The sequence below is a fragment of the Bolinopsis microptera genome, chromosome 9 (assembly GCF_026151205.1).
Source record: "Bolinopsis microptera isolate Bmic1 chromosome 9, MBARI_Bmic_1.0, whole genome shotgun sequence".
NCBI lineage: Eukaryota > Metazoa > Ctenophora > Tentaculata > Lobata > Bolinopsidae > Bolinopsis > Bolinopsis microptera.
This window is the reverse complement of record NC_087080.1, coordinates 15,021,067-15,033,239: the sequence shown is the minus strand read 5'-3', so window position 1 is coordinate 15,033,239 and position 12,173 is coordinate 15,021,067. Positions and strand designations below refer to the sequence as shown.

Below are 12,173 nucleotides of genomic sequence, written 5' to 3'. Positions count from 1 at the left end.
ATTACTAGTGATCTGGGGGGGGGGGGGGGGTGGGGGGGGGCAATATTTCGGGGCAGTAGGGCTGAAAACTTACAACCTTGCTTGCTGAACATAATTACCTTAAAGTAGCGAACCAACCAAATATTGCTAAATCTAGAGAATTGACTTTATTGCTGGACTGAAGTCCCTCATTACGCCTACAGTTGAACAGAAACGAAATGACTAAACTTGAAGTAATAATGAATCTCAAAGAGACGGATGGACAATGAACAGGCAGATGATTTAGAGGTTAGAAACCTGATTGATGATACTAACGAAGAGCCAATTTAAGCCAAGAGTACGAATGCCCTTGTCTCTGAGGCCCAAAGTCACTGTGATTTGCGGCTCATGATCGATAAGGCCCACTGTCACTCAGGTGTGTTGTTCTGGGGCACATCACCTGAGCTACAAATGGATCAGAAGTTTCACTCAACGTTCAATACTGGTTTAAGATGTCTAACTAACCGTTGAAAAGATGAATGTGAGTCAAGAGTCCAAGTAATTATCAAATATTTATCTCGGCCACTGCCCAGTTCCTGACATTTCAGGGTTTGAGACCCCTATTGCCTATGTCCTAGGTGCTGAAGGATTGTATCAAAACCATACAATAGCATATATAAAGCCCCATCGATAGCCACAAACCGCATCTTGAAAATTGCAACGTGAAAATTTGCAACAAAAGACAAAACGAATTACCAAATTTGTATTGGTGAAGCCAAAATTACCGATTTTTGCTAATATCTCTACAAATAAGCATTTTAGAGCATACAATGATTCATAAGTCTTATATAAATGTGCTCATTGCGAATTACTTTCCAATATCGGAGAAGTTTCTACGACCTTTCTAGCTCCAGATGTAAAAATAATCCGGTAATTCCAGCTGCGATGAGCCACAAAACAGTTTTTCGTGAATATCTTTAAAACTAGGCACTTGAAACCTTATATTGCTTCATAACTTGTATATAAATAAGGGTATTGCGGTTATTTTAAGCCAATATTCAAGTCTCTAAGTCTTTTAGAAGCCGAGATACAAAAATCTCAAATTTGCGCCTGAGGGCAATTTAGAAATTTCGCCCTGTAGGACTGGGACTACCGATACAAAATGGGTACCTAGATGATTTTGGTTTGGAATGACCTAATGAAAGACCCTGCGTGGTCAAAAATTGTGTACATTGAAGTGCACACTCAACTCCTCTCTGCTACTCTAGTAAGGTTAGTAACTACTAAGTAAAGTTGTAATTTTTTGGCCTAAACAGAAAAAGTTAGGCATCACAATTTTCTAATACTGTAAGTAGATTAAGCAATTTTGAACAGAGTTATTTGTATATATCACTAGTCAAAATTTGATATGATAAATACATACAATGCTTAACGTTCAATATCGGGAAAGAAGAAACCTTCAACACTTGATTTACAGTCAATAAAAAATGAATTCCTGAAAAAACGTTTTGAAAGAGTTTTATTTGAACTAAAAAACGTACTGTTTGAGCCACGATACCCTTCAGGAATATTGGATGAAGCAGGTTGGAGAAGGGAGAACACGAAGCACCAAATCATCACCAGTGATTCAACACCACATCTTACATGTCCTATTGAATGAAATGGTTATTTCGCTTGGATCACTCTTTAATTATTAAAGTTATAATAATATTGCGAAGGGAGGGCTCACATAGTATTATGTCAGTATTGTATGGGAAGCAAGTACAGGATTTTGAATTATGTAATAATACTTTCATGACTAATAAAGACATTTCTGATTTGATAACCAACATATTATTACAGCTAATCCTGATTTGTCAGCCGGGTAGTGTAGTGTCGGCCGGGTGGTGTAGTGGTAATACGATCGCCTCCCAAGCAGAAGGCCTGGGTTCAAATCTGGATGCAAGTCGGCCAGGTCAAGCTGTGATTTGGTACAGCTTCGGCTGGTGATAAACACCATCTGGCTTGTAGGACTAACCCCCCTACAGCTAGTATAGTGTCTCGGCACAGAGTGGCTTAGGGTTACTGAAAAGGAGATAAGCACCTCAGGCCATCCCAACGTTCGGGAGAGAACTTCCCTTGTATTCCCTTCACGGTTCACTCCATCATATTGAATATCCTAAAGGTTTCATGGTTTAGTATTGGAAATATGGAAGATGTTGAATTTTTACTTAGGGTACTTCTTTAATAAATAAAGGGGCAATGAAGTCATCACAATGCAAAAATGGATAAAAAGGGCCAACTTTGGGCATAAAATTATCCATAACTTGGTAATTTGCTATCCAATTTTTATTTGAATCATAAAGCATTTTTTTGTTTAGGTTGTTCTCAGCTTCAACCAAAACGCATTCTTAAATTTTGTTGAAAAAAAAAGGCTTTGCTGCAATGCACAGCTACTTATGTTACATCAATCACAGTTTCCTGATCATTCGACTGAATCAACCAAGGAGAAGTGACACAGACGCGACGTGCAACTAATTCTTAAGTCTGGAATCTAGGAAAACAAATTTTTAGGAAAACAAATTTAAATTTTGGTATTTATTAATAACAATCAAAACATATCATATCATAAAAATAAAGCTGCGCGTTGGTTGACTGCCTCTTCGTACCTGGACTGTATCTTGAGTAGCTCACTTTTCAGTGTTACTTTAACTAAGTTTGTTGAAGCTTATCAAACTGTCAATCTAGGGTGTGAGTCTCCAGTAGCGAGGAATCCGGTCACATCATCCGGGCAATAGGTCCAAACCTTAACCAACCAGCTATCAGCCTGTAACATATTACCAAATGTTGAACTCTGTATATATGTGCAGTCCTTAGCACATTCCTCTTGGTAAGATTGAGCGTTAAATCATTACAGATTTCTCCTGGATTCCTGGATGGCGTGGCTTGGATTCCTCAGTGGCATGAATTATGTTGTGCACCAAGAAGCGCAGAGGAATCCCAGAAAAATCTAAGGAACGCTAAATACTGAAATGGCAATTTAATGGCATGTTTTTAAAATAATATAAAACACTGAATTTTGACGAAGTGGCAAGAAATTACATTCGTGGGGTTATGGTTAGGGTTCTAATTCCATAATTTCTAGTGCCACCTACAAGTCCTCCTACTCTCCAAGCCCTGGACTCTGATGACTGAGCTTTCTAACAAGACAAAGTGAAAAACCACCAATAATAATTTGAGAGATTTCTTTCAAATTACAAAACACAGTGGCAACACAAGATTTTTTTTTTCAATCTTGTTGACTAGCACCATAATCGATCTTCACTGAAAGTTGGTCAGATGTTACAAAAGTTCACCAGATGACACAAAATTAATTTTCGTTTTTACTCTGATCGAAAAAAATAACAATAATTCTGCTTCTCAAAGAACGATGCTCCTTACTTCCATTAAAACACGAAGTTCATTTTTTTTCTTGGCAGAGTCAGCACTACTTTATGTTTTGAAAATAGCAAAATCTGCTGAATGATACTTTGCAAATAATTTCAGTTTCAAATTAAGTTTGTATGATACTTATCATGTAACTGAGACACCTCACAGGAAGAAAACCAAAGTGGCTTTTACTTGTGAAAGGTGAATCAACTACCCGCCAAACACCAAAGCGGCGGGTTGGGAGTATACTTATCATAATATAAATGATGATAATTAATCACTCTACACTCTACTGTCACGTGACTTCTTCAACCTGTTCTCTAGCTGGCCCTGAACGACTATTCAAAACCCTGACCCTCTAATCTGATCCCAACCCTAACCCAAACCCAATCCTTAACAAAGGCATACGCTGAAATTGATACATGTTTCGTATCCTTCGGCGGCGCGCGCTTTGCGCGCGAAAAGTGGCATGCAACGTATGTCAACGCTGAAACCCTAACCCTAACGAGAAATTATACTAACTTCCTTATACGGTCATATCACGTGATCGAGACAGTTTTTCGCCAATATCTCGCCATGGGAGCATTTTAACCCTATGTCATGAGAGGTGATTCGGAATCAGTGTCCGAAAATACATCGATTCAAGTTGGTTTTAACTGTCGGGGGCCCTTTTAGAACAATCTCGAAGATCGACTGTAGAGTGATTTAACACGCTCGTAATATGAACAGGATCCAATTATATTTTGACAAACAAAAATTTGATCAGAATAATTACAAATTAATATCAAAGGTATTTAGTTGAATTTTTTCAAAGTTTGTAATTATATGGTTTCTTGTAGCGCGATGCGTTACTGTGCCGCGCCGCGCACTCAATGAGGCTTCTCACAGCGATCTCTAGATTGGCGAGATGCGCTACTGTGTTAGGAAAGAAAAATTTTTTTTAGGAAAGAAAAATTTTTATTTACCAGCCGCCATTGGCGTCAATGGCGGCTACTACGACATCATCAAAGACATGTACAGTAAATCAGAGGGTCATATCAAGATGAATGGTAAAATCAGTGAAGCATTCAAGATCCTCAAAGGGACTGAACAAGGACATCCACTCAGCCCCGAGTTTTTCAAAGTCTACTTTAAAAAGCTTTCTGACCTCCTCAATGAAGCCGTTGTGAACTGCCCAACTCTCGCTGGTATCTCAGTGACTCACCTAGCGTGGGCTGATGATCTAGTAATCCTCGCCCTAGATCCTGAATCACTCCAAAAGTTGCTTTCGATCATTGGTGACTACTGTATCGAATGGGGTCTGGAAATCAACATCTCCAAAACCAAATTCATGGTCTTCAACGGTAAAGGACCTGACATTCCAAACTGGCGTCCTTCTATTCATGACAGAGATATAGAGATGGTCTCCAGCTACTGCTATCTTGGAATCATTATAAGCAGCACAGGGAAATTTCGGCAGGCAACTGACTCTCTCTACCGTAAGGGACTTGGAGCTTACTTTAGCTTGAGAAGCACCATAGACCGGAGATACATTGACGCATCATGCCTTAACAAACTATTTGACACCCTTGTCAAGCCTATTCTACTATACGGTTGTCAAGTTTGGGCCCCAGTTCTACCCACCGTCAGTAAGGTCCTCTCTTGCTTCAGCAAGTTTCACAACCTTGATCATGCAGTCTCCCACATCGCAAAACAGAAACTGGAGCAAGTGCACCTACGTCACCTCAAATACCTTCTTGGTATTAACAGAAGGGCAGTCAATGCTACAGCCTGGGGAGAAACTGGCTCATACCCAATTATAATTGAGATGTTGAAACTGAGTACTAAATACTTCAAAAGAGTTATGAGCCTTCCCCCAACACAACTGGTCAAAGCTGCAATGACTGAGCAGATTAACCTCAAATTGTCATGGTTTGTAGGCATCGAATCAGTTATCAAGTCACACAGTGGGCTGTGAGTGGGGGTCATGCTAGCATAGGGTATTTTAGACCACCACACATGCCCCTAACTTTGTTTCTAAGGTAATTTGGGTACAAAAATACGATTCCAATCATTTACAGGGCCGAAAATGTCTCAGAAAAAATTTTTGGGCCGATTTTGAGCAATCTTGTAGTCCAAAAATAGGAGGCTGATCCCAGGAAAAGTTGTTTTTTTACAGGTTTAATCAATTTTAAAGCTCTTTTATGAACTGTAAACGAATGACAGCTATCTTAGGAACTCGAATCTTTTTGAATTATGAAAAAATATTGATCAGAACAAAAGTTGTGCCCATTTATATGACCAAAATTTTCTGAAACACCAAAATTGTTCCTGTTATTTTCAAAAATTTCGTTTAAAATCACGATTTTTTGGATTTTTATCAATTTTAACTATAATAATTGTGATATTTTGATTTTTCATCCATATGCATCTGGTCTAGGATGCAAAAAATGCCACAAACATGGAGATCGAGAATAACTAAAATATGTCAATTTAATAGCAAAATTGAGCTCATAAATTATCTAAAAATGCAGCAAATTTTACCCAATTTTTGAGTTTCTTAATTTTGTAAACAGAGTTGCCCAAAAGTTCCCAAAGTGATTCTTATTGCATCTGATAGGGAATTGCCTAAGCTTTCTGATGATACCATGCATTATACCGAACTATTGCAAACCAACAACGATTTCTGTCGTTAAATACCCCAAAAATTGCCTAAAATACACGCCATAAAAAAGGCGCGGTCAAAAATCAGGTGAAAATGTTAAAGTCACACAGTTTTTTTTAGATGGCTGAGTATTCTTAAGTACTATACTATATTTCAATTATTAAAAACTGCCTTGATCAGGCATTTTAGCCCGAAATAATAAATATTAGGCAATTTTTGGCTAAAAAAGGCAAAATTTCTTGACAGTGAAAAATGCTATTTTTTCACGCGACGCCATTTTGGCATCTTGCAAAGTTTTTAATTACGGTTTCTTGCATGAAATCGGGCTAGCGTTTTACAATAAGGAAAGCTTATTTTCAAAGAAATTTAAGAAAGTCGATTTTAGGCCTATGCTAGCATGGTAGCCCACTGTGAGTCATTTAACAACATCGACCTTCCTGACAGGAATTCATCATCGTTGCTCAACGCAACCTTCCTCGCGGACTCCTGCAGCCCTGAATTGATGACAGAGAACCTCCGAAAACTATTCCGTGATTCCTGGGGTTCTCTTGTGAAAGATTCTAGAAAGCTATCATTCTACAGTGAAGTCAAAAAAGAATTTGGATGGGAGCCATATCTAAACCACGCTAGGTCTTTCCAGGACAGAAGGGCAACCACACAGATTCGGTCCAGTTCTCATCACCTTAGAATTGAAAGGGGGAGGTACGACAAAACTCCACTTGATGAAAGGACCTGTAACTATTGCGAGCTGAACATCAACCAGCTAATCATCGAAGACGAGAATCATATGCTCCATTCCTGCCCCCTAGGGAAAGTACCAAGGGACAGATTTCAAAGCCTCAGTGGAAATCTAGTCAGCATTGACGGAAATGGTAGCTTCAATCTTGCCTCCACGTTTATCTCGCAACCCGATCGCATGGACAAACTCAGCGATGAGGACGTAAGTTTGATCAAACTCTCGACCAGCACCATTAATAAAATCTACAGACTAACCCTCAACTTCAAAGAAAGTCTAAATGTAGATAACTAGCTTCCTCTTTCAGTCCTTCCTTTCTTCCTTTCTTTTTTTCCCCTTTCTCTTTCCGCCTTTTTTTCTTTTCCAGCTTTGGATCTGTGACGGATGTGATGAATTTCTTGCGGTCACTTTTATCCCTACATGGGCTCCCGGCCGTGCGTCCATGTAGGAGCCGTGGGGCCTTCCGAGTGATAGGGTTACAGTGATTGTTAGTAGGGAAAGTATGAAGGCTATATCAGTAGACACAATAAAATATTCAAACAATATACACATAATATAGCAATGACCCTATATAAAATTCTGTAAAAATGGTACAAATTTAGAAACTGAGGTAAAAATAAAAATAAAACCCTTTGTAATAATATATATAAAAACCACTAAATCACATCACAACAAAAAGTAGTTTAGACCCCCATCCAACTAGAGCACTCCATGACCTTTAAGGGTTTAAGAGTGTTGATCAGGTTAAGGTCCAAATCACTTATTGCCGTGGGTGGAAGGGTTCTGGTACCTCTGTACCCCCTGATAGAGATTATACAGGTTCTGAGTAGATCAAAACGCAGTCTGCGTCTGACAAATGACATCACATCACAATACCGTTGGCCTTTCTTTAGGCTGATCTTTTCAGCGAGATGTTTTAGAAACTGTGAAGCCTCAGTTGCCATTCCTCCTGTAGTACTGAACACCAGTGGCGTGAAGGTAGCCTTTTCAACATTGAGGACTCTGTCATTGTACTCACGTTTTTTGCTTTTCTCGTGAGATTGGTACATCTGTGAGATGCTCTTGTCACTGTTGGACTGGGCTTGAGGGTGAAGTACCCTTACATCTGTGAATGCCCTGTCCAGCGGCGACCAAAACGATCTCGCACTGATGTCCAGTCTTGCACCATCCTGTCTATTTGTTCCATTAGATAGTTCAAGTGTGTGAGGAACGGAGAGAAGCTGGGGTTCTGTTTCAACGTCTTTGCAAACAGTGGTTAGGAGTTCAGCTATTGTATCTCTTAGTGAATTGTGTCTGAGTGAAACGTAGCCTCCGATTTTGCAGGTTAGAGTATGGTTGATATGATTTTGATTTCCACATACACATAGGGAACTGCTGTTAGCTGTAGACAGTGTAAGATTATATCTGAGTGAGAGGGCATCAAAGAATTCTTGTTTGTTAAGGACGTACCCACATGCTTTTAGAGGGAGTGTGGATAACCAAATGGATGCTCCTTTTTCACTAAGGAGTTCTAATTGCCTTTGTGTTGATGGGGATACCTCATTCATAATAGTTTCACGTTGGTGTTTGTAAAGCTCTTCCTTACGCTTCTTTACTTCACAGTAGACACAATTACCGAACGCAGGGCATTGGCTCGACCTCCAAGACAGGGTATCCGTGAGGACCCTGGTCGTAATCAGCTCTGCACTGCTCCAGTGTATCCTGATGCCTGAAATCTTGCACACTGCCTACGTACGGGGTAGACAGCCACTGATGATTTTGTCTGTGAGTTTTTCGTCACTTCCTGACATGAGTCAGACCTCAGCTGGATCCTTCCTGTTTAGCTTTTTCTGAGCTTCCCGCTCGACCTCCTTCTTCAATCTTCAATCATCATCATCAGTTAGAGCTGCCGTGCTCTCGAACTTCCCCTCACACTCCACCACGGCACCTCCTTCGAGGCCTCTTGCCAGGTAACACCAGCTCTCAGACATAGGCAAGCTTACCGCGCACGGCGTTTTTTCTTTTTTGTTTCGTCCTTTCCGTGTGTGCCGTTTTGTGCCACCCTCTCTGCTGTTCCTGCGAAATTGCGCTCATTCGCTCTTCAATGGGCTGTTCATTTGACAGAGTTACTGGCTGGAACTCCAAACATCTTTTCACTCACAATCACCATCAATCAAATTCAAAATTATGCAATCAATCACTATACATCCACGATCATATGATCAAAACACAAAACTTTGTTATATACTGTTTCTGTTTGAGATTTGAATAACGTTACTGTAATCTTTCAAATTATATTTTAAATGTTCAAATGTTAATGTTATATTCATAAATAAATTCAAATTTCAATTTCAAACACATATACAGTACGCCGCGCACACAGCCACAATTTTCAATAGTTCAGAAATTCGTAGGTCAGCTGTAGGCGCCGTGCACAGGATCTATTTAATTGTTATCTTACAATTACATGTCGCATTTCTTAATTACTAGAGCCAAAATTTCAGAAGCATGAAAATAATTTAAAACATATTTCTGTCGTTCACGCAGTACAGGCCGTGATATGAGCACTGCGATCTAATTAATAGATCGAATAATAATAATGGAGAAATTCCAAAAACCGCGCGCTCGTTATTTGTGATTAAATTGAATGCGCGCCTCTGTGAACAGCAGTACCGCTCAAGCATGAAGTACTAAGCGGTACGTAGTTCTGCGTGAGGCGTAGCCATGTGTCTACGCGTACTGCGTGACGCTCCGGCGGTCGCGCGCTACTGCAAGCGAGAGGGCAAGCGAGAGGGCAAGCGAAAGGGCTCTGGTTAGAGCAAGTCGCGCGCTACTGCAAGCGAGAGGGCTCTGGTTAGAGCAAGCTACTGTGCCGCGCCGAGCTGAGATGAATTGATAATTTAAGTCAACTTATATAAAATAATTATAAGCATGTCACGTAACTAAAAGGAAAAAAAAATATACTTTTAAAAAATAATTAAAAAATTGATAAGATTTTACACTATTATTTTGATTATAAATTTGGTTACTTGTATAGTGTTCATTTAACCATGCGCTTTCGCGCCACTGCGGGCGCGCGTTCACCTAACCATGTGCTTTTGAGCCACTTCGGGCGCGCTTGTTTCGTGAGGCGGGCGCGCGCTACTGCAAGCGCAAGGGCTCTGGATAGAGCAAGGCGCGCTTGTATCACAAAAAGGGATTAAGCGCCCACCATTCCTATTAACGCTGGGAGGCAGGCGCGCGCCATTGCAATTGCAAGGGCTCTGGGTACAATTATAAATTATTTTGTCTTTTAATTGATTAAATCAATCAAATTCTTACCTCCCCAAATTCAATAATTATCGATTTGATTGATTTAACGGCCAGGTAGCGCAGTTGGTTAGAACGCCTGTCTTACAATCGTTAGGTTGCGAGTTCGAAACCCACTGACTGCCTGGTCGTGGGGTGAGCGTCGTCGACGTTCAGCTAAGGATCATGAGTGGTCTATGCAGCCCCCCGGTCTACTCAGCCGAATACTCGAGAAATCGGGTGTGAGGGTTAAATGAGGAGCTGCACATTGCAGCAAAGTCTCGGACGAAGAAAGTATGGTACACACTACCTTAACCGTCACTGGCCAAAAAGATCCTTCGGCTTCCTGTAATTGGCTGGTTGCACTTGTGTAACATTGTGGCTGTTGGAATACACCGAAGTAAAATAAGTGTCTAGATTAAAAAAAGTTCGTTTTTGGCTTTTATTATTTGTTTGTTTTTGGAGGACGTCGTCGCTTCGCACGCCGTGCACATAATTATTATGCGTTGTGCAAATTGCTTCGAAGTAAAACGGGATCGTTGAATTGCTATACAACATTTAAATCTGGAAAAGTCAGCATCGTCAACAAATTAAAATAGTACAATTACTAAACAACATAACATAACATCACGGTTGCGGGGCGGAGCTGGTGCCGTTTGTCTCGGCCTCAAGTGGCGAGTGCTTGCCCATCGAATACACGATTGAAACACTAATTATTTATTGGAATTCTACAGTTTCCAAAACGAAGTACGAAGATATTTTAACTTTGAGCTTTGTTTTGGCGACTGCTTCATCGATGGGCGAGTAGGTATTTGTTGTTTAGCAGTGTTGAATATTGGAGCAATTATATAATGTATATCTCCATCATAATATAGGCTAGTGTAAAGATATATAATCAAGAATACAAACAAACGCGAACGGTATTAGTAACTCGCTAGATTATAGATGTTATTTAAACACATATGTTTACGTCAATTATTACTAAAATTAATATTATTTTTGCTTTAATATAATTACATTGTACATGTCACATGGATTAATGGATTAGTTGAATGAAACGTGTGCTACAAATGTCTACGCCTCACGCAGAACTGCGTACCGCTCAGTACTAATTCATGCTTGAGCGGTACTGCTGTTCACAGTGGCGCGCACTCTATTTAATCACAATAAATAACGAGCGCGCGGTTGTTTGGAATCTCTCCATTATTATATTAATTAGATCGCAGTGCTCACGGCCTGTACTGCGTGAACGACAGAAATATCTTTTAAATTATTTTGCTTCTGAAATTTTGGCTCTAGTAATTAAGAAATGTGACATGTAATTGTAAGTTAACAATTAAATAGATCCTGTGCGCGGCGCCTACAGCTGACCTACGAATTTCTGAACAATTTTAAATTGTGGCTGTGTGCGCGGCGTACTGTATATGTGTTTGAAATTGAAATTTGAATTTATTTATGAATATAACATTATGTATTGATTATTTGTGGTTAATAAAAATTTTTCTTTCCTAAAAATTTTTCTTTCCTAGCTGTAAGCACAATGTTTTAATTAACTTAAAAGTACAAAACTGCCAAAGTTTAAGCAACGATACTAGCAACTAATATTATTATAATACAATTATTTCTCTACGGGGAGACAGAGGTGCGAGAAAGAACTTTGTTGATATAAATAGTTTAGATTTGAATTTGGAGCCACAAGGCCAAGGGTGATTTTTAAATGCTTCTCCCAATATTTGAGATAGGGAATACATTGATTTTTTGAAGGGTTGTTTTTATAAAGGGTCATTGTGACAATTTTGTGTATGGACACGTTCATTTGAGTTTGAGGAAATTGGTAAATATAAGTGACCCTATTAAAAGGCACAGTGTAGTTGACTTTGTCACACTATGAAATTACTTAAACCCTTGATGGTTAGGATAATCGTCTCATCCTCCAGGCTAACTTTTTCACATAACGATATCTTAATCAGGTGATAAGATATCGCTTAAATACGGCCGGCACGGAAATGGTTACATTGTCACACTATAAACATGTGACGGAGTAAATATGGACCCCTTGCTGCCGTTTTTGACCAAATTTTTGAGTGTCCAGTTGATTGGATGGGTACATATGACCATTACCTACATATTTTACGACTTTTTTCGTTAGATGGTGCATTC

General features: G+C 39.6%; 2 protein-coding genes across 5 annotated transcripts in view; one reads left to right on the top strand and one right to left on the bottom strand.

Moving 5' to 3' along the window:
• Nucleotides 1–1,603, bottom strand: part of LOC134821194 (receptor-type tyrosine-protein phosphatase F-like) — a 91,418-nt gene extending 89,815 nt beyond the window's left edge. For both annotated transcript variants that reach the window (XM_063831875.1, XM_063831876.1), the window contains exon 1: nt 1,500–1,603. In XM_063831875.1, coding sequence (XP_063687945.1) covers nt 1,500–1,575 — 76 coding nt within the window. In that variant the 5' untranslated portion in view covers nt 1,576–1,603. The remainder of the gene's footprint in view (nt 1–1,499) is intronic.
• The window catches only part of LOC134821196 (proteasome subunit beta type-2-like), a 67,435-nt gene that overhangs the window by 44,532 nt on the left and 10,730 nt on the right, over nt 1–12,173 (top strand). The window lies entirely within an intron of this gene.